At 33.5% G+C, this 23,760-nt stretch overlaps 1 protein-coding gene across 2 annotated transcripts in view; it reads right to left on the bottom strand.

Moving 5' to 3' along the window:
* OFD1 (OFD1 centriole and centriolar satellite protein) overlaps positions 1-23,760 on the bottom strand; it is a 46,059-nt gene that overhangs the window by 16,272 nt on the left and 6,027 nt on the right. For both annotated transcript variants that reach the window (XR_008914211.1, XM_007500915.3), the window contains 9 exons: positions 20,519-20,655; positions 20,085-20,258; positions 18,447-18,553; positions 17,467-17,586; positions 16,101-16,174; positions 15,647-15,738; positions 5,509-5,698; positions 4,523-4,653; positions 1,085-1,196 (listed from right to left, as the gene is read on the bottom strand). Coding sequence is in view for 1 of the 2 variants with exons in the window: in XM_007500915.3 (XP_007500977.3) it covers positions 1,085-1,196; positions 4,523-4,653; positions 5,509-5,698; positions 15,647-15,738; positions 16,101-16,174; positions 17,467-17,586; positions 18,447-18,553; positions 20,085-20,258; positions 20,519-20,655 (1,137 nt within the window). In the remaining variant the exon portion in view is untranslated. The remainder of the gene's footprint in view (positions 1-1,084; positions 1,197-4,522; positions 4,654-5,508; positions 5,699-15,646; positions 15,739-16,100; positions 16,175-17,466; positions 17,587-18,446; positions 18,554-20,084; positions 20,259-20,518; positions 20,656-23,760) is intronic.

Raw genomic sequence — 23,760 nt, 5'->3', positions numbered from 1 at the left:
CAGAGACAACTAATAAAGGCAACCCAAGTTATATTACCCCTTAAAGCCCCCTAATGCTATATCTCATGATTCCTACACTCAGATGGGACTCCCCATCTATTAGCATCAGGCTCCCCTTTACCACTTCTTTCCTCCTTCCCTTTCCATCTCCAGGAGGGACTCCATAGCCACCACTACTGGCATCAGAACCCCCCCCCCCCATCACTTCTTTCTTCCATTAAAGCTTTGTTGTATGACCTCACTCTGGTCTCATTGTCTCTTGAGTCAAACCTCATCAGTCAGACTGAAAGAAGTACAATCTCTACCTGAATGAAATAACTGATGTGTTCCTTTAAGATTAAAAAAGGCTTTTGCTAATGATGATGATATTTACATAACACTTTAAAGTCAGTAAAGCTTTTATACACATTATTTCATTTTATCCATACAAAGATCCTATGAGGTAGGATGCTACTATTATCTCTGTTTTTACATTTAAGAAACTGAGGTAGGCACACAGGCAGTAAGTTTCTCAGACTGGATTTGATCCTCAGTCTTTCTTACTCAAGGCGCAGTGCTCTATCCCAGGCTCAACTTAGCTGCCTATCTACACAAATAATAACACACTTAAATAGCCTTATAAGTTTTACAAAATAATCAGCTCATTTGAATTTTATAATAACTTCATTAGGAAAGTTCTATTGTTATCCTTATTTTATATAGGAAGAGAGTGAAGCTAAAAGAGGTCAGGCGACTTGCCCGGAATCATATAGCTGGTAAAATTCTAAGTAACAAAGTTCTATCAAATTCCAAATCCTTTAATATTATAAGACCCAATCCTGCTTTAGACTAAAGATCAATAAAACTTTTAAAAGAATAAAAAGATATGTCACTTAAGGTTAATTAGCTTTACCTAACAAACTATTTGGAATCTCCCAAAATGGAGAATTTTAATTCCAAGAGAACATATATTTTTAGTTGTTTCCCTCTAATCACTAATTATATAAATCACAAATTATATTATCACATAAAAATATTTAATTGAATTTCAAATAGACAAAGCTTCCTACAAGAACCTTTATGTTTATCAATTAATTCTTCCAACCTGTCTGGGTTTGCCTAAGTTGCAATTTCAAGTCATCAATCTGCATATTTAACCTCCTCGTAGAAACTTCATAATCTAATATCTGGTTCTTCAGTAATGAACAACGTTCAACCTGCAATAAATAAAGATTATGTAACACAACAATTTCTATCATGCATGTCTTAAATTTTTGCTTATGGAAGTCAAGTTAATTTCACTTAGAGACATTTCTTATTTATATTGGTAATGCCAACTTTATTTAAAAAACAAAAACATATTTTTCCACTACTTATGCTACTCAGACCAGAAGTATCTACACTACTTAGGCCATAGAGTGTTTATGATCAAGCTATGACATCTTTACTTCTTCAGAGAGGAGTTAATAACTTGTAAAAAATAAAGACATGCCTTTGCTTAAAAGCAGTACTAGGCAAAAAGGAAGTTTTTGAGTGTTTTCATTTTAAAACATATTGTTCTTTAAGTTTTGACCAAGTTATTATTATTACTAGTATTATTATTGTTGCTGCTGCTATGTGACCACAAGAGCACTTACCTGAATAATATCTAGAAATGAGAGGAGGGCAAAATAGGGAAGCTCAGATGGCTGATTGGGGGGCCACAACCCAGCCGAACTCTCCTAATATTCTTCTCTAAACAACTGTAAAACAATGCCTCAAACCAAATTTTAAAGGGACAGAGCCAACAAAAAGTAGAAGTAAGATATTTTCCCAGTCTAAGAAAACTTAAGAAGTCAGCAGGAGAAGTCATATGAAGCCTGTCTGGAGACCACATAGCTTAAGGAACTCTCAGCCTATAGACAATGAGAGGGGTCTGACAAATAATCAAAAAGAAATTATAGGATATCCTTTGCTGGCACTGGATACAGCTGATTGCAACAGTCTTCCTCATGCATAGTTCTAGGCCACAGTTCCAAGGCAGAGAGAAACACTGGCAATCTGTCACAAAGGAGCAGGGGGCCTGGTTGCAGTTCCAAGACAAAAAGAGTATTGGTGCTTGTGGATGCAGGGAAGAGAGGTCCTTCCTGGGTAAAGACCAAAGTGTAGAACAGGAGAGGAGCGACTACACCTCTCTCTGGATCACACCATCATGGAGGACAGAAAAGTTGCATATCCCCAAAACTAACTTTGAAGACAGTGGCATGAAAAAGTTCACTCCAGATGAGTAGAGCCAAACTTTAAAGTAAAGTTCAAAATCAAGAAATAGGCCTAGAAAAATGAGCAAATTAACAAAAAAGAGAAAATTTGATCATAAAAAGCTACTACGGTAGCAGGGAAGACCAAGAAATACACTCAGAAGACCACAATGTGAAAATAACTACAAAGAAAGCCTCAAAGGAAAATATTAATTGGACTCAACCCCAAAAAGAATTCCTGAAAAAAGAAAAGAGATAAAAATCAGAAAAGAAATGAGAATAATGCAAGAAAATTATGCAAAGATAATTAACAGCTTGATAAATGAAGTACCAAAAAATACCAAAGAAAATGCCATTAAAAAAACAGAACTGTCTTATAATCAGCAGCAAGAATTTGAAAGAGAAAGTCCATTTAAAATCACCCTAGACAATATAAAATACTTAGGAATCTATCTGCCAAAACAAACACAGGACCTATATGAATCCAACTACTGAACACTTTCCATACAATTAAAACTGGATCTAAATAATTGGAAAAACATTAACTGCTCAAGGGTGGGATGAGCTAACATAATAAAAATGACCATCCTGCCCAAACTTATTTACTTATTTAGAGCCATACCCATCGAACTACTAAAAAACCCTAACAAGGTTCATTTGGAGGAACAAAAGACCAAGGATATCCAGGGAAATCATGAAAAAATATGCGAAGAAAGGGGACTTTGCAGTACCAGATCTCAAACTATACTATAAAGCAGTGGTCATCAACACAATATGATACTGGCTAAGAGACAGAAAGGAGGATGAGTGGAATAGACTTGGGATGAGTGACCTCAGCAAGACAGTCTATGTTAAGCCCAAAGATCCCAACTTTTGGGACCAAAATCCACTACTTGATAAAAACTGCTGGGAAAATTGAAGGGAGAGATTGGGGTTGGATCTACATCTCACACCCTACACCAAGATAAACTCAGAATGGGTGAATGACCTGAATATAAAAAAGGAAACTATAAATTAGGTGAACACAGAATAGTATACATGTCAGATCTTTGGGAAGGGAAGGATTTAAAGACCAAGCAAGAGTTAGAAAAAATCACAAAATGTAAAATAAATAATTTTGATTACATTAAATTAAGAAGTTTTTGTACAAACAAAACCAATGCAATCAAAATTAGAAGGAAAGCAACAAATTGGGAAACAATCTTCATTACAAAAACCTCTGACAAAGGTCTAATTACTCAAATTTATATTATCTTTATATTGTACAAAAAAATCAAGCCATTCTCCAATTGATAAATGGACAAGGGACATGAACAGGCAATTTTCAGATAAAGAAATCAAAACTATTAATGAAAAAGTGTTCTAAATTGTATAATCAGAGAGCTGCAAATCAAAACAACTTTGAGTATCACCTCATACCTAGCAGATTGGCTATCATGACAGCAAAGGAAAGTAATGAATGCTGGAGGGGACGTGGCAAAGTTGGGATATTAATGCACTGCTCGTGGAGTTGTGAATTGATCCATCCATTCTGGAGGGCAATTTGGAACTATGCCCAAAGAGCACTAAAAGACTGTCTGCCCTTTGATCAGCCATAGCACTTCTGGGTTTGTACTCCAAAGAGATAATAAGGAAAAAGACATGTACAAGAATATTCATAGCTGTGCTCTTTGTGGTGGCAAAAAAAAATTGGAAAATGAGAGGATGCCCTTCAAGTGGGGAATGGCTGAACAAATTGTGGTATATATTGGTGATGGAATACTATTATGCTAAGAGGAATAATGAACTGGAGGAATTCCATGTGAACTGGAACAACCTCCAGGAATTGATGCAAAGTGAGTGGAGCAGAACCAGGAGAACATGATACACTGTGGTACAATCGAATATAATGAACTTCTCCATTAGTGGCAATGCAGTGATCCTGAACAACCCAGAGGAATCTATGAGAAAAACTACTATCCACATTCAGAGAAAAAACTGTGGGAGTAGAGACACAGTAGAAAAACAACTGCTTGATTACATGGGTCGAGGGGGATATGATTGAGGATTTAGACTCTAAATGATCATCCTAGTGCCAACATCAACAACATGGAAATAGGTTCTGATCAAGGATACATGTAATATCCAGTGGAATTGTGTCGTCTATGGAAAGGGTGGGAGCAGGGGAGGGAGGGAAAGAATTTGATTCTTGTAACCAAGGAATAATGTTCTAAATTGACAAAATAAAATTAAAAATAAAAAAAAAAATACACAAGGAAAATCTTTACAACACATTAAAAAATAAAAAAGATGAGATCAAAATTCACCTCGGTTTGAAGTCGTTTTTCCAGGGATTGTTTCTCAGTCTCAAATGCCTTTTGTTCAAGCTTTCTTGCGTTTTCTGTCATCTTTGATTCTTTCTGTAAGGCTATGAACTCAGGTGATGGCTGAGTAGATTCTATAATAATAATATTTCTAATCAGTAGTCAAATTTTATTTATTTCACTTAAATAAAAAATATACACAGACTATACAACCAGCATAATATATTTTACACAAAAACGGAAGCCAATAAATTTTTGCTACATGTCATAGTTTGCTCATGATTAGAGTACTGAGTCTATTAAATGAAATAAAATATTCCCAATTCAAAATCAAGAAATTAATAAACATCTACCAAGTTTCTTAACTTCAGTACTAAAAATTCTTATCTCCTACAAATCACTGAGTCATAAAATGATGCAAGTCTTATACTGAAATAAATACTTAATGCACTGCCATTCATTTATTAACCTTAACTAAGTGCCTGGGGAAGGGCTATTGAGAGAAGAATGGAAAAACATTTATTAAGCACCTATTGTGTGCTAAGTTCTTTACAAATATTCTCATTTGCAATGCAACATGCTAGGCTCTAAAGATGTATAAATAAACATTAAGACTGATTCTGTCTAATAAGGTCTACAACGGAATTCTCATGTGACTGCTTCATTTTTACTGTTAAAAGGCCAGTCTCAGTTCCAAAGGAATCAGCATATAGTTTGCATTAGTGTAGAAAGCAAGATTATTACTTTTTCTAGGCTAAAACTAATCAAAATCTAGTAAAAAGTTAATTCTTATGATTTAGATGTTTCTAATAATGATGCAATTATGACCTATGTATGTATGTCTGCCCATCTTATGCAATTCTTGTTCTTTTCTTCCCACAATTTCATCTCAATTATATAGCTGTAAGTCATACAACATCATAAAATGGTTATATGCTTCTAATTTGAATTCTGTGAATATGTGGAACTAAAAGAAAGATATTTCATACTTCTTTGGAGGTGCATGTTTTCATTTTGAATCTCTTCCATTTGTTGTTTAAGCAATTTATTTTGTGCCTGAAGCGCCAGTCGATCTTCTTTTAAAAGTAAATAATCAGTAGTATCTTTAATTTTTTCACTCAGTGACTGGTTTTGTTTTGTTACTAATAAAATCTGTTCTTTGAGAGAATCCAATTCAAGCTGTAAACAAAAGAAAAGAAGATATATTTGAACAATATTTTCTGGGTGATTTAACATTTATTAACACTGAACAAAAAAAAAGAGTAGGATGCTTAAGCTTAAAGTTTGTCTATGCCACCAAGGACCTGGAATTCCTTAAAATATTTATGGATAGCTTACCCAGGAGTTACTGAGTCCAGAAAAAAATCTGCTGAATCACACTATGAAACCAATGTATTACCTTACAAGCAGAACTATAACTGTGAGGTAGGATACTTGTCTTTGATAAAGAGATTTCTAAGGAAATCTAATTAAACATCATGTTATTTCATAAATATAAAATCAAAGTAGAAGAAATCTGATGTCTATATTTTCATCAATCTGTAACAGTTTGGTAAAAACACCTATCCTTCACTGTAAAGCTATACTAGATATAAAGAATGTCAACAAGTCAGGATAAATACCAGTCCTAGAGAAACTCTTACACTCTCCATTGGTCCCTTTTCTACATTCCATATTAATAATCAAAATCTTCCATATGCTTTTGTGATTTCTTCATCTATGTTTATTGACTATTTTAGATGTACTAAAATGATCTAAAAGAATATACGTAGAGTGATTCTAAATCATACTGTAAAAGGGGTACATCAATTTGATGAAATTTTTACTTTTATTAAATGCCCACTATGTGCCAGGCATTGTACGAGAAGCAAGAGTAACAAAGACAAAATGAAAATAGTACCCGAGTTTCAAAAAACCTGGGAAAACTATAAGAACTGACGGAAAATGAAGTGATCAGAGCAATGTATTGTAAAAACAATTTTGAAAGACTTAAGAACTCTGATCAATGCATTAATCAAGATTACAGAGCACATATCATGTTGTACTCTTGATTAAGAAGAGGTAAGATTCAAGATGCAGAATGAGACATGTTTCTGAACATAACCAATAGGTATATTTGTTTTGACTATGCATAAATGTAATAGATTTTATTTTCTTCTTTCTATCCCAAGGGAAGGGGGAGAAAGAAGAAAAAATAAAAATGTATTAATTGAAAAAAAAAAGTTTTTAAAAGGTCCTTGTGTCCTCAAGATATTTATATTATGTGGAAAATATATACAACAATAAAATAATTTTGAAGAGGCAGGGGGAAAGTGTTAAAATTTAGGAAAATCAGGAAATGTTTTAAGGTGGCCACTTAAGCTGAGCCCTAAATAAAGCTCATGATTGTAAGAGATAGTGAGTACAGAAAGTTTTATATGTATAGGAGACAATCTGTGCGAAGGAGCTGAGACAGAGAAATGTCATGTACAATTAGGCCTATGGGGTAGGAACAGAGTATTTGTAATAATTAAAATTATGAGGCTGATTATATTTGACTATATGACAGAGTAACAGGAAACATAGGTTGGAGTCAGTTAGTAGAGGGTTTTAAATGAGAAAAAGAAAAGTCCTAGTAACAAGAGTGTAATTGAAATTTCTATATAGTGATTGGCACGGTCACGCTGGGAAGATTTTACTAATCCCCATTCCTATTTTGATTTCCAGAAAAGCATTCTCTCTCAATAGCATGTCAATATTCTTTTGTCCATTAAAGAATTTGTCCACTGAGAATTCTAAGGGAGGCAGAGCAAGGCACAGACACAGAAGGGGACAGTGAAACCAAAGCAAACTCATACAAAATCCAAAAGAAAAATGTGAAATGGACTCGGATTCTGGGAAAGTTCAAAAAGGGTTTCAAAAAATCGATTAAGAGAGGCAGAGGAAATATGGGGAAGAGAAATGAAAGCAAAGAAAGAAGAACTGGGCCAAATGAAAAAGGAAGCTCAAAAGCTGATGGAGGAAAATCATTCCTTAAAAATTAGAATTGGACAGCTACAAGCTAATGATTTCATGAGACATCAAGAAACAATAAAGGCAAAGTCAAAATAATGAAAAAACAGAATTGAAAGGCCCACGGAGGAAAGCAGCCATGATTGCCTGAGATTGATGACAAGGTCCCAATCTCACACACAAAGGCACTGCTGCTCTCAGCCAAAGGTCATCACTAAACCCTGAGTCCCACCTTACTCTGAAGAGGAAAGAAGTCCTTATAAAATAATTACTAAAAGTATCAAACCTTACTTTCCCCAAGAACAGATTAGCAATCATTGTTTTTCAACTTGCTTACAAAGTCTAAAATAGCAACCGTGGTAATGTTCACGTGTGAAGTAATTTTCATGAACATCATCCTGTGAAAGTAACACCCCCACAAGAATGTTGTAATTAATACTTAAAATTTTACTCTGTATAAAAGTCTTTCTCTTTGTCACAATAAATGAAGATCATAGTCCTCAGTCACGGTGCCATGATTCTTCTGCTTGGTCCTTCTCAGGCATGGTGGAAACAATTTTTCCTGCCCTTTTCTCTTATCTCACTCTTTGTCTCCAGCTGCTAGTCTCCCTAGCGAGCTGACTCTCTCACTCTCCATGGCTACAATGGCCCTCAGATCCAATTGTTCATCACATGCCTCTGTGATTGAGAGAAATGGACCAAGACTGAAGAAAATGAAATGCAAAAGAGGAAGAGCTCAAGAAAGCAGATAGAATCCTCCAGACCCAGACCCATTGGGGGAGGAGAGGATTCTATGGAAGGTTGGAAAAGGAAAGGCTTGACAAGTTGACTTCTGGTCACTTCTGCTTGGAGTGGTCTGATCTCCACATCACTTCACTTCTCTCTGACCAACCTCTCTGAAGGGGAAGGCTGAAGAAGTTCTTGGCTGTTACCTTTCTCTACTTGGTTTGAGCTGAAAAAAAGAGAGTCTTGCCCAGTAAAGACCCCAACTGACCTATTATTGTTTTCCTTCAGGGGAAGTCAAATATTCCTTTTTCTGAAGATTTGAACCAAAGCCTTCAATAAGAATTAGAATTAGGGAAATCCTATCTCCCTCTCTCCCATTTCCCTCTTATTTCCTTTCCCCTAAGAAAATAAATAGGTCTTTTCTAACTATAGAAACTGTCCTCAAGAATTTGTAATCAGAGAGAGGGGCTGACTCACTGTCTGTTGGGCAAACTCCATTAGGCTGCTTAGCAGGGAGAACAGGAAGTAAGGGTATCCTCTGAAATCAGCTCCCTTCCTTCAAAACTGTTTCCTGGAGTAACATCTATTTAGTTCCCCGCTCATCTCTCACTATTCACCTCCAATGCATGCACATGACACAAAAGAAAACATGAAATATCTCACTGAAAAACAATGACCCAAAAAATAGATCCAAGAGATAATTTAAAAGTTATTAGACTACCTAAAAGCCATGATAAAAAAAAAATGCCTGGTTATCATAATATGGGAAATTATAAAGAAACTGAAAAGATATTCTTTTTAAGTTTTTAGACATTCTAATCTTTCTATTGTAAATATTATTGAACAAGAGAATAAAATAAAAATTCAAAGAATCCACATATCACCTCCAGAAAGAAATCCTCAAATGACACTTCCAGGAATATAACAGCTAAATTCAAGAGGCCTCAAGCCAAGGAGAAAATACTTTAAATAGCCAGAAAGAAACAATTAAAAAACCACAGAGCTAGTCAGGATTACACAAAACTTAGCAGCTTCCACATTAAAGGGCTGGAAGACATGGAATATGGTATTCAGGAAGGCAAAAAATTTAGTTTTACAACTCAAAGTTACCTAGCCAGCAAAATTAAGTTTATTCTTTTAGGGGGGAAAATGGTCATTCAATGAGATATTTTCAAGCATTCCTGAGTAAAAAACCAGACCTAAACAAAAATTTTGAATTCTAAACATGAGATTCAAGAGAAGTCTAAATAGGTAAATCAGAAAGAGAAAATTTAAGAGACTCAATAAGGTCATAATGTATATATCCCTATTCATAGCTGCTCTCTTTGTGGTGGCAAACAATTAGAAAATGAGGGGATGCCCTTCAATTGGGGAATGGCTGAACAAATTGTGGTATATGTTGGTGATGGAATACTATTGTGCTCAAAGGAATAATAAACTGGAGGAATTCCATGGGAACTGAAATGACCTCCAAGAATTGATGCAGAGTGAAAGAAGCAGAACCAGGAAAACATTGTACACTGAGACCGATACACTGTGGTACAATCGAATGTAATGGACTTCTCCACTAGTGGCAATGCAGTGATCCTGAACAACTTAGAGGGATCTACAAGAAAAAAAAAAACACTATCCACATTCAAAGGAAGAACTGTGGGAGTAGAAATAGAAGAAAAACAACTGCTTGAATACATGGATCGAGGGGATATGGTTGTGGATGTAGACTCTAAATGAACATCCTAATGCAAACATCAACAAAATGGAAATGGCTTTTGATCAGGGACACATGTAATACCCAGTGAAATTGTGTGTCAGCTATGGGAAGGGTGGGGTAGGGGAGGAAGGGAAATAATATGATTCTTGTAACCAAGAAATAATGTTATAAATTGACCAAATAAATTCATTTAAATTTAAAAACAATTAAAAAAGGAAAAAATAAAAATGTATATATTCCTAGAGAGAAAGAGATCTATAATTCTTGAGCATTATTCTTAGTAGTAGAGCAGAGAGAAGTATACTTAAACAGAGGGTGGAGAAGTAAGTTGGTGATGATATGATACACACAAAAAAATCAAGGGGTGAAAAAGAGGATTGCACTGAGAGAAAAGGGAAGGGAGAGATGGAATGGGGTAAATTATATAAAAAAGGGTCAATGAAAAAGTATTAATAGTGGAGGGGAAGATGAGGGTGGTGATGGACAATGCTTAAACTTTACTCTCGTAACTGGTTCAGAGAAGGATAACAACTATATGCATTGGGGTATAGGATTATATCTTGTAGATATAAAAGTAGAAGGGGAATAAGACAAGAAAAGGAAGGTGGTGGTAGGAGGGAGGGGGAAGTGGGGAGCGATAAAAAGCAAAACACTGGTGAGGAGGAAAAGAGTAAAAGGAAAAAAGAGTAGGATCAAAAGGGGAAAATAAGATGGAGGAAAATACACAGTTAGTAATCATAATCATAACTGTGAATGTGAATGGGATGAACTCACCCATAAAACAGAAGCAAATAGCAGAGTGGATTAAAAACCAGAATCCTATATGTTGTTTACAAGAAACACATTTAAGGCAGGGTGACACACACAGAGCAAAGGTAAGGGGCTGGAGTAGAATTTATTGTGCATCATCTAAAGCAAAAAAAGCAGAAGTAGCAATCATGATCTCAGATAAAGCTAAAGTAAAAATAGATCTGATTAAAAGAGATAAGGAAATTACATCTTAATAAAAGGTATTATAAACAACTAAGTAATATCTATACTAAACCTATATGCACCAAATGGGTTAACCTCTAAATTTTTAAAGGAAAAATTAAATAAGCCTTAGGAAGAAATAGACACTAAAACTATACTATAGTGGGGATCTGTTGAGATCTAGATAAATCAAACCAAAAAATAAACAAGAAAGAAGTAAAGGAAATGAATGAAATATTAGAAAAGTTGAACTAATAGATCTCTGGAAAGAACTGAATGGCAATAGAAAGGAATATATACCTTCTTTTCAGCAGTACATGGCTCCTAGCCAAAAATTGACCATTTATTAATGCATAAAAACTTCACAACCAAATGCAGAAAAGCAGAATAAATGCATCCTTTTCAGATCATAACACAATTAAAATTATAATTGTTAAGGTTGGATTTATCTCTCCCCTGATTTACTTAGCTCTTCTTTGATTGTGAAGATTAAATTGTAATCCCCTGATTGTAACAATGAAGGTATTTAGCTCTTCCTTTAACAGGAAGATTGAATTGTAATCCCCAGTCTATTTTTAGATTTTAATCCTCAAAGTGACAACTCAGTATTTGATTTAGATTTACCCATTTTAATCTATAAAAAAGTAACTAACCACTAAAGGTGGAAATTAACTACTAAAGGTGCGAACTAACTACTAAAGATGTGATATAACCAAAAAAGGTGTGAACTAAAAAGTGGGAAGTCCTGGAGAGAGTGTCTGCTGTGATTGGTAGATGTGAAATTTAGGGGAGGTGACACAAGAGAAAAAGATCTTTAAATAGAGGACCACAGAGGTTCGAAAAAGTCTGACTCGGAGTTAGACTTGAGGATCAGTCTCTCGAGTTTGGAGTGAATAAGAGTCACTCAGAGGAGAGACTGGAAGACAGACACTTGAGGAGAGACTGGAAGACAGACACTCAGACTTGGCTGTGGAACTCGACCCTGGCCTATAGGAGACCTCAGACTGCTTTCCTTTTAGATGGTCACGTTGGAAAGGCCCATCATTAGGGCCTTAAAATTTCTACCAGAGTCTCTGTCTCTCTGTCTCTCTCTGTTTTTCTCTCTCTGTCCCCCTTTATCTCGTTCCTTAATATCTTCCCTGTATTGTAAATAAACTACCATAAATTCCATTTATTTTAGTAATTCATTTTAGGATTTAGAAATTAAAATCCTTGGTGACCACAAATTAAAATATTCAGAGTCCAAACCATAAATAAATTTAACATAATCAATAAAGCTTCATGGAAAAGATAAATTAAAAATTAATCAGAGACTAAGTAATCCCATGCTAAAAAAGGGTGGGGCAAGAAACCAATTTTACTAATGAGAGTGACAATAAAGAGACAACATATCAAAAGCTATGGGATACAGCCAAAGCAGTAATTAGGGGAAAATTTATATTTCTAAACCCTTACATCAATAAAATAGAGAAAATGCACATCATGCAACTAAAAATCATAGAAAAAGAACAAATTAAAAAATTTCATTTAAAGACTAAATTGGAAATTCTAAAAATTAAAGGAGAAATTTATAAAATTGAAAGTAAAAGAACCATTGAACTAATAAATAACATTAGGAGTTGATTTTATGGAAAAACAAAATAGACAGTGTTGGTTGATTTGATTTAAAAAAAGGAAAGAAGAAAATCAAATACTCAGTATAAAAAATGAAATGGGTAAACTCACCACCAAATAAAGAGGAAATTAAAGCAATCATTAGGAGCTATTTTGCCCAATTATATGCCAAAAAATCTGACAATCTAAGTGCAATGGATAAATATTTACAAAAATAAAACTGCCCAGATTAGCAAAAGAGGAAACAGAATCCTTAAATAATCCCATATCAGAAAAAGAAATGGAACAAGCCATCAATAAACTTTCTAAGAAAAAAATCCCCAGGTCCAGATGGATTCACAAGTTAATTCTATCAAACATTTAAAGAACAATTAATCCCAATACTACTTCAACTATTTGAGAAAATGGGCAGAGAAGGAATCCTACCAAATTCTTTTAATGAATATGGTACTATCACCTAAGCCAGGAAGAACAAAAACAGAGAAAGAAAATTATAGGCAAATTTCATCAATGAATGTAGGTGCAAACATTTTAAATTAGATGCTAGTGAGGAAAATATAGCAATATTATCACAAGGATCATTTACTATGAAAAGTTGAGATTCATACCAGGAATGTAGGGCTGGTTAAGAAAACTTAGTATAATTGACCATATCTATAACATGGTCATGATTATCCCAATAGATGCAGAAAAAAAAAACATTGATAAAATACAACCCCTATTCCTATTAAAAACACTAGACAGCATAGGAATGGGTCATTACTTATAATGAAAAGTAGTATCTACATAAAACCTTCAGCAAGTATCATCTGCAATGGGAATAAGTTAGAAACCTTCCCAATCAGATCAAAGGTGAAAGAAGAATGCCTATTATCATCACTATTATTTAATATTGTACTAGAAATGCTAGCATTAGCAATAAGGAAAGAAAAGGAAATTGAAGGAATTAATATAGGCAATGAGGAAACTAAATTTTCATTCTTCCCAGATGATATACTTAGTGATATTCTAGAGAATCAACTAAAAAACTAGTTGAAATAACTTTAGTAAAGTTGTAGGATATAAAATAAACCCACATAAATCATCAGAATCTCTATATATTAAAAACAAAATCCAGCAACAAAAGTTAGAGAAATTCCAGTTGAAATCACTCTAAATAATATAAAATACCTGGGAATCTACTTGCCAAGACAAACATAGCAATTATATGAACACAATTACAAAACACTTTTCTCACAAATAAAGTCAGATCTAAACCATTGGAAAAATATTAATTGTTCAACGGTAGACCAACCTAATAAAATTAAAATGACAATTCTACCTAAATTAATTTATTTATTCAGTGCCATACCAATCAAACCATCAAATAATTATTTTATAGAACTAGAAAAAAATAACAAAATTCATCGGGAAGAACAAAAGGTCAAGAATATCAAGCGAACTAAAAAAAAAAAACTATGAAGGAGGCCCAGTAGTACAGATCTCAAAATCCTATAAAGCAGTGATCATCAAAACAATCTGGTAGATCAGTGGAGCAGATCAGACACACAATATACTGGGGGTAAATGACCATAGCAACCTAGTGTTGGATAAACCCAATGATCCTAGTTTTTGGAATAAGAACTCACTCTTTAACAAACACTCCTGGTTAAACTGGAAAACAGTAAGGCAGAAGCTAGGTATACAACAATACCTCACACCCTATACCAAGATAAAGTCAAAATGGATATGATTTAAATACAGTGATAGTGTAACCAAATTAGGGGAACACAGAAGAGTTTACCTGGCAGATCACTGAAGAGAAGAATTTGTGACCAAATAAAAGATAGAGAGTATTATATGGCATAAAATGAATAATTTTGATTACATTAAATTAAAAAGCTTTTGTTCAAACAAAAATAATCTCACCAAGATTAAAAAGAAAACAACAAACTGGAAAAGGTTTTTTGTAACACATCTCCAATAAAGGTGTAATTTCTCAAATTTATAAAAACTAAGTCAAATTTATAAGAATACAAGCCACTCCAACTGACAAACGGTCAAAGGATATGAACAATTTTCAGATGAAGAAATCAAAGTCATCAATAATCAAATGAAAAAGTTTTAAATCACTCTTGATTAGAGAAAAGCAAATTAAAACAATGGTGAGGTACAACTTCACACCTATCAGAGCAGCAGAAAAGTTAAGTGATACATGTTGGAAGGGATATGGCAAAATTGGGAAAATAATGCATTATTGGTAGAGTTGTAAACTTATCCAACCATTCTGGAGGGCAATTTGGAACGATTGACTCAAAGGGCTTTAAAATTGTGCATACCCTTTGATCTGGTAATACCACTATTGGGTCTGTATCCCAAAGGGAAAATTAGGGGGAAGCTAGGTGGCTCAGTGGATTGAGAGCCAGACCTAGAGATGGATTGAAATCTGGCCTCAGACATTTCCTAGCGGTGTGATCCTGGGTAAGTCACTTAACCTCCATTGCCTAGCCCTTACCACTCTTCTGCCTGGGAACCAATACACAGTATTGATTCTAAGACTGAAGGTAAGAGTTTAAAAAAAAGAGAGAGAGAGAATTAAAAAAGGAGAAAGGACCCAATATGTACAAAAATATTTATAGCAGCTCTCTTTGTGGTGGCAAAGAATTGGAAATTGAGATGTCCATCAATTAGGGAATGGCTGAACAAACTGTGATATATGATTGTAATGGAATACTATTGTGCTATAAGAAATGATGAGCAAGAGGATTTTTTAAAAAGTTGGAAAGATCTGCAGGAACTGATGCAGAACAAAATAAGCAGAACTGGGAGAACATTGTACACAATAACACCACTACTGGACAATGATCATCTGTGAAAATTTGGCTACTCTCAGTAATGGGACAATCAGATCTGGGACAATCCTGAAATACTTATGATGGGGAATGCTATGCTCCTCCAGAGAAAGAACTGTTGATGTCATTTTTCAAATCAGTGTATCTTTGGTCTTATTTTGGAGTTTTGGTTATGTATGAGTATGCTCTTACAACAATGACCAACATGAAAGTGTGTTTTCTATAATAAGAAAATGTTAAAATAAAAAAAATTTTTTTTAATCTGTCAGGTCAACAAATTACCTCAAGATTTTTGCCATGAGATATAGCTTCCCTGAGTTCTTCCCTTCTTGAATTAATAGCATTAGCTTCTTCTTGCAAACGCATAGCTTTCTCTAAAAGAAAAATGAAAACAATGTCTCATAAAAAATTATTTTTATCTGAAAATAATTCTTGATATAGATTTGAAATTTAGGCAATTGCATAACAAGCACATACCAACTTATAAAATGTTTTAATAAAATATTTTGACCAGCAATGATAAAATATCCTGAACATTAAATGTGGAAGCTTGGAACAAGCAACTAACTGAAGCATAAGGGTTATTCTTGGCATGCCTTAAGATAGTAATAATTATAATGCCCCTATAAGCATACACCATATATTTTTCAATAGACCTTACTTCTTGGAGGTGAGAAGGGGAAGGTAGTTAGTTAAAAAATTATTTCAGAACTGAAAAATAACTTTAATAACTCACCTTTGTTCTTTTGTTCTTCTTCAAGCACTCTATTAGATCTGGTTATGTATTCTTCCTTTAGTTCAAGCTGATATCTAGGAATCAAAATAGTAAAAATTAAGTTCTATAATTTTTTTACAAAAATGAAGATATCTGTATATTATACATAGGTTTATTAAACTGAAAATAATCTTCTATTACTGCTCTCAGATGACCTGTTGATTCAGTTCAGAGACAAAGAGATTAATAAGACACACAAATGCTCCTGTCATTCATTATTGCATTCTAATTAAAGCATTAAAAACAAATTCAAACATTAACAAACTATTAATAAACAAAACTAGAAAGCAACATGATGTAGTGGATAGGGATGGCTTCAGAATTAGGGAGTCCTGCGCTCAAGCCCTGCCACTAAACTATACTAGCAGTATGCCTATGGCTTGTTAACCAAGTCACATAGAAGCAACTAGGTGGCATAGTGAATAGAATGCTGGAACTGGAGTTAAGAAGATCTCAACTTAAATTCAGCCTCAAATTACTTATTAGCTATGTAGCACTGGGTAAGTCAGCCTCTATCTGCTTCAGTTTCTTCAACTATGAGGTTAATAATAGTACATACTTCCCAGGGTTGTTGTAAAAATCAAATGTGAATTTATAATTATCACTGCACCTGGCACACAGGCATTTAATAAATCCTTTTCTCTCCCTTTTTCTCCCTCTCACAATGCCCCAGGCAATTTTAAGTTTCAAAAGAGTTGTAGATCTTCACTGCAAGATATTAATGAAATAATAATCAAAAAATAAAATAAAATGGGTGATTCCTGTATTAATATTATATGTAACATTTACATGGGTTGTTTTTTTTTTAAGTGTATCCTGTTTAAAACAGATGGAAATCATGGGGAAAAAAATTTTACAGAAAAATTAGGATTTAGAATAGGTATAAGAAAAATAAAGGGTATGTGAGAGGTATGGAAAACTTGTTGCAATGTTGTAGTGATTTAGATTTTCCCTGTTAGATAATATAATAGTAATTTGATAAGCTAGCTACAGCTATAAAAAAAAAAGTGATTACTCAACAAAGACACACAAGATTGTTCAATAAATGTGCTAATATATGATCATGAAACCTTCTATAGCTGTCTATATTTTTCTTTGCTTTGAGCATTTTTTCTTATTATATAGATCACTAACATTTAAATTTTTTAGAATCAAAGGAAATTTCTTGCAAAATATCATTTGCCACACGAAAACCAAAATAAGAATTCTCTTTTTACTTTGACAGTAAAAACTACTACTGATTAGGAAAACAAAAATAAAACACAAATAGTCCTCAGATTTTGCTTATAGAAAATTTGACATCACTGCTATAATTAAAAATAATTACTTTAGAAGTTCATTCTTGAGCCTTTGTTCATATGCATCCTCCATGTTCCTAACATTCAGCTCTCTCCTTCTCAGGGATTCTTCCAGGGTTTTATATTTTTCTTCTTGTAGCTTCTGGGTTCTGATGTTTCCAAATATACAATAAGGAAGTAAGGAAAAAGCCTTATTTTCTGCTCATTTTAGATGATGACAAATACTGAAGAAAATTAATCAAATTTTCCCTAATAATGAGAGCATAACCACACAACTTATTCTAGAAATGAAAAATTAAATAAATGTTTAGACAATACATAATAAAAATACCATGGAACACAAACTATAAGCAATATCTTTCTGATACAAAGAAAAAAAAAGGAGGAAGGACCTACCTCCTCTGCTGGTTAATCTGTGAAGCAACTTTAAAAAAATGTTTTTAATCCAAATAGAAATTTTAAAAATCACAAAAGTTAAATATATAACAAAATTCCATTATCTAGGAGTAAACAGTTAAACATAATTAGTCCTTACATTTTTTCTTACATCCCTTATGAAGTAAATAGAAGTTGGAACTATGGTTACAGTGAGATTTCTGGATTATTTTGAATTATTAGTATACAACATTGATATGAAACTGAATATGGAGAGATTCGAAGGAGACAATATTAAATTATACATTATGGGACTAATCAATTTTAAAAATCTACATTAAACACTGATTATTATTACATGTCCTTTGTAGCAATTTATTTTATAAATAGACATGTATAAATGATAGGGTAGTTTATGGATGCTAATGCGTCATTCTGCTTTTCAAATCCAAGGTTTATGCTTTATTCCTACTATGTCAGCCTCCTTCAAAAAAATAAACTACTGCTCAAAACAATTACTAGAGCAAGAATATAATCAGAGAAACATATGTCTAGTAATTAATTTTATAAATTTGAAATACTTTTTAAAAATCTCATACATGTTTTATTCTCGCTATACAAATTAGTTACTTACAATTCAAAAGCTTCCATTCGCTGCTTTAGTTCAGCTTCTCTACTTCTTACCATTTCAATGTCTTTCAGCAAATCCTGTCTCTGGATGTAAATTTCTTTTGCTTCAATCTACATAATAAAAGTGTTAATTTAAATGAAATCAGTTAAAAGGAAACCAGTGAAATACTGTTTAAGTTTCCCAAAAATATACTATCAAATTTATTATTTATTATCACATTCTCACTTCCAAGAGTGACTGTTTAATTTAATAGCACACATCTACAGAACACATTCTGTCACAATACTCTTGGTGAGGTAGGAATACCACCCCATCATAATAGCCATTTTACAAATAGGATAAAAGGACATACCCACAATAATGGGCAAATGGTGAAACTGAGAGAAGGTCAAGAAGGTTGACCTCTAAGTTCAATACTGTCTGCTCTATACTATGTTAACCAAAATAATGATTTGTAGAAATATCAATAAGATTTTAACTACTCTATATGTCTGTCACCTCTTACGTCACTTACTTATTTAGTTCTTTAATGTCTTCCAGAAATTTTGTATTGTTTTATTAACTATTCCATTAAAAAGTTTATATTTTCTCATATAAACAATTAGATTTCTATTGTAAATGAAACTCCTTTACAAATGAAAGACTAAAAACACATAATAGTCAATATTGGATAACCTCAAAAATGAGCAAAATTGAAACAAGTATAAACAAGAAACCAAAGAAAAAATAAGAGTATTGGTAATCAAAGCAAATGAAATATTGGTTTGGTTTAAAGTTTTTATATTACAGAGCAGTTCTAGCTCAATTGTTTTGGGAAATGGATTAAGTTCACTTTGGGTTTTTGGTTTTAAATGTTTCTATAATCATTAAAAAGAATTTCAATTAATGGAGGGATCATTTTGATTAGGCATCAAATTAGCATAGCTCATAACATTCTTCAAAACAGATGTAATTTTTGACCTATCGATTTATTGATCTACTGATATAAAATACCTTTTAGGAAAAGCTTTTGGTCTAAAAAAACAGCTTCAAATCACTGTATTTTGTGTGTGTGTGTATATATATATATATATATATATAATATATAAGCTAAGCTTATTATGTGAAACTAGTCTAATCCCAAGAAATACTATTAATATAAAAGCAAGAATTCATTAAGTAACTCAATTCTATAAAGGAAACACGAGGAACTATCCCCGTTAATATTATTGTCAATTCCCGAAATTCATTAGTATACCTAGAGGCTACATTTATTAATATAGTTACTAATAAGAGCAAGAGCAGAAAGACGCGTTGATAAAACCTGGATGAGAAGGAATTTTCATTATACTTTCATAAACCATTGTGAACCACAAATGAATCTTCTGTCAAGGATGCAAGCATGGAAACTATTTTACATTATCACATTTAGTAACAATATATCCTATGATGAGAAATTTTTAAATCATTTAATATATATTTATTGTTTAACCATTTATTTCTATAACAGAAGACTAGCAAAAACTTTTTCATTGAAATTCAAGTAGAAGTTTAGTTAAGAAATTTAAAATTCTAAAGGTCTTCTTTAATGAATCAGTTTGTATTGAATATATAAGTGTCTTCTCTATCCATTATCTACCTGTTTAAAAATTAGAGTACTACCTCCTGGTGCTTTTGAAGTCTCTCAATAGCATTCTTTTCTCGAGAAATTAGTGCTTCGGATTTTGCTTGGTGTGTTTTTTCAAATTCTTGCCGCAATTCAGACATTTCTTTTTGGAGTCTTCTTTTTTCTTCCATTCTCATTCTTGCTATCTCAATATCTTTAAAATGCTGCAGCTGAAGCACAAAATTTAAAGTCATCACTGCATTATGTGAAAAGCAACAAGTTCTCTTTTCCAGGTTGTTTTATATTATTTTCAGAAACATATTCATTTCCAAATGTTTTATTTGCAGTACTAACAAAGTCCTCTAAATAAGTATAGAAAAAAACAGGAGAAAAAAAGAATTATATGAACAAATGCTCTGCTAAACACTATTTCGAGATATGCCAATATTTTTCTTCTTTTCATTGTAGCAGTAAGGTTACAAACACTGACCTTTTGAGCCATTTCTGATTGAAGCTGTTGTTCTATTTCTTTCTTATATTCATTGAGCTTTGTTTCTAAAGATTCCAGTTTAAGGCGCTGGGGATAAATATCTGCAAATTGCTCATCAATAAGCTGAAGTTTTTCAGCTATGGAAAAAACATATTAGGATATATAAGTACACTGGATAACTACAATAGCATAAAGTTCAGTTCAATCAAGAATGGCATAAGGAAGTCTACAGAAATCTCCCCATAGCAGCCAGCCCTCCCAAAACAAAATCATAATTACATCTGGCACAAGTTACTAAGATAAAATAAATTACTAAAATAAAAATAAATTCTGGATTTCAAATGAATCACAGCATCACAAAATTTCAGAACTGTTTTTTAAGTCAGAGAATTTAGGGACTTCTAAAAGCACCATGCAATTTACTAATGCAATCCCACCTACTATCTTCTTCCAATTAGACGTTCGCCACATTATCTACCTATATTACCTGTTTCAAGGTAACTCAGATGGACTACTCCTATCCAATTGCATGTTACAGCCTAGAAAACAGGCAAAGATTCTATTTCATTTTTCCTATGCAAATTGTGAGGTAAATCTCTTTTTTGTATCTAAAGATCTGAGGGGGTGGGGGTGGGGGTGGGGGTGGGTATAGCTAACTAAGTGACATAGTAGATAAAGCCTAGAGTCAGGAAGACTCATCTTTCCAAGTCAAAATCTAGCCTTTGACATTTACTAGCTATTCACCTGGGCAAGTCACTTAACTCTGTTTACCTCAGTTTCCTCATCTATAAAATGAAATGGAGAAGGAAATGGCAAACTGTTCTAGTATCTTTGCCAAGCAAACCTTAAATAAGGTCATGAGAGTCAGATTCAACTGAACAACAATAAAGATCTCAGAGAAACATCTGTATTATTCAGAGGCATGATGCAAACAACACTATGTCATTTTCAAACAGGAGCATCTAGAGTAATTTGCCATCTAAAAGGGATCCATCTTCTATTTGTATTCACTTTCTCTCTGGCAATGGAACACATACTCTATAGAATATATCTTTCCATATTATATGATTTATTAATAAGCAGATATTCTGAAAGACTACCAACTCTAAAACAGTTGCCAATCTGCTTTGTGTAAAAAGAGTATTTTCCTCTGTAGGAGGTTCCTATAAATATGAAATCACTGGTTCAGAAGGGAAAAAAAAAGTTGTAAAAGTTTTATCCAAATAAAAGACAAATTTGTATTTCTAAATTATTTTCAATTATATTTTATTAAGGGAGGGCAAGTGGAGGGGAAGAGCATTCCTCAGTAGTTATAGAATTTCTAATGCCTTCTATATGAAATTTTCCACTATGATTTTAATTACTCTCATTCAAAAAATGGAGTAGGAGTTTCTAGGGTTTCAAAATTATATTTGTGATTTTCATTGCTATTGTAACAAAAGAACATTCATACAGGATTCAATATGAAATCAACACCATTTAAGTGTGATCTGACCGTGTTACTCTCCCATTTACTCAAGAAGCCTCTAGGAAGGGGAAGGGAAAGGAATTAACTTAAAATTGTGGTTGCTATGTGGCAGGTAGTATATGTCAAGTCATTTTTATAAAAATTATCTCATTTGAAAAAAACAACTCTTTAAGCCACATGCTATTACTATCTCTACTTTTACAATTGAGGAAACTGAGGCAAATAGAAATTAAATGACTTGTACAGGGTCACAAAACTAGGCCAAGCATTCTACTCTACCACCAGCTGCCTTTGAACCAAAAACAAAATATATACTACTCTCTTTGGCATTTAAAGTCCTTCATAATCTAGTTCTAGTCTACCTTTCTAACTAGATTGTGCCTTACTCTGACTCAGACACTCCATTTCTGCCAAATAAGTCTACTTATTAGCTGTAAATAACATTTTCTATCTCCTTTATTTTTCAGTCTTCTCACACAGAAGTTCTCCTTCACTTCCACTTCACTTTCAACTCTTGCAACTCCTAGCTTCCTCCAAAGTTGAATTAAATGCCACTTTCAAGACATTTCTCCTGACTTCTATAGTTTTGGGATACTTCACTAAAATAACTTCCTATTTATTTTGTATAACTATATTTCACTATATGCAAAAAACATTTATTAAGTGCCTATTCTATGCCATGCACTACAAACTCTGGAGATACACTGTCCCTGCCTTTTAAGAGACTCACAATATACATATGATTATGTACAAACTTTCCTGGTTTTTTTCCCCTCCCACCTCTCTGACCCACCCTCCATTTTCCTTTAGTGGATATTCATCTAGGCCCCTAACTCTGTTGTCCCTCAAGTTCTGGGCCCTCTCCCTTAATACTATTTTTCTTGGTGGTGTCATCAGCTCTCTTGGATTCAATTATTATTTCTAATCAGATGATTCTCAAATATATATATTCCATCTTAAATCCACTTAAATCCAATTCCATCTTAAAATCACTACTGTGTATTAGTTCTGAGGCAGAAGAGTAGTAATGGCTAGGTAATGGGGGTTAAGTAACTTGCCCAGGGTCACACAGCTAAAAAGTGTAAGAGGCCACATTTGAACCTAGGACCTCCTGTCTCTAGGCCTGGTTCTCAACCCACTGAGCCACCCAGCTTCCCCCTCTCAAATATATTTATAAAGCCCTAACTCTCAGCTGATCTCTACTCTTACATCTCCATCTATTTATTGGATATCTTGTAACTGGGTACCTTGGAGAAATCTTAAATTCAGCATATCCAAAACTGAACTTATTGTTTCCCTAAACCCTTCTCCTCTTCTGGATTTCCCTATTATTATGTAAGGTACAACATAGAAGAAAACTTCAACTCTTCACTCCCATTCCTTTATTTCCAGTCTTTTGCGAAGCTCTGCCTATTCTCTCTTGTTCATGTCCCCTTCTGAAACTGCTGCCATCCTAGCACAGGTGCTCATCACTTCAAGCCTGGATTTTTTTTGATAGCCTGCTGGTTAGTTTTTCTGTCTTGTGTCTTTCCACTCCTACCCATCCTCACTTTGCAGTCAAATTGAACTTCCTAAAACAAAGATCTGACCATTTCATTACCCTAATTAAGTAAACTCCAGTGGTTCCCTATTACTTACAAGATCGATCTAGCTTTTCAAACCCTTTATAGTATGTCCTTTTATTACCTTTCTGATTTTCTTACACCTTTTTCTCTCTACTTACTCTGCCATCAAATTATGCTGGCTTCCTTGCTATTCTTCACATATAACCTTC

Source organism: Monodelphis domestica, chromosome 8 (genome assembly GCF_027887165.1).
Source record: "Monodelphis domestica isolate mMonDom1 chromosome 8, mMonDom1.pri, whole genome shotgun sequence".
Classification (NCBI taxonomy): Eukaryota; Metazoa; Chordata; class Mammalia; order Didelphimorphia; family Didelphidae; genus Monodelphis; species Monodelphis domestica.
This window is presented reverse-complemented; position numbering and strand designations above follow the sequence as displayed.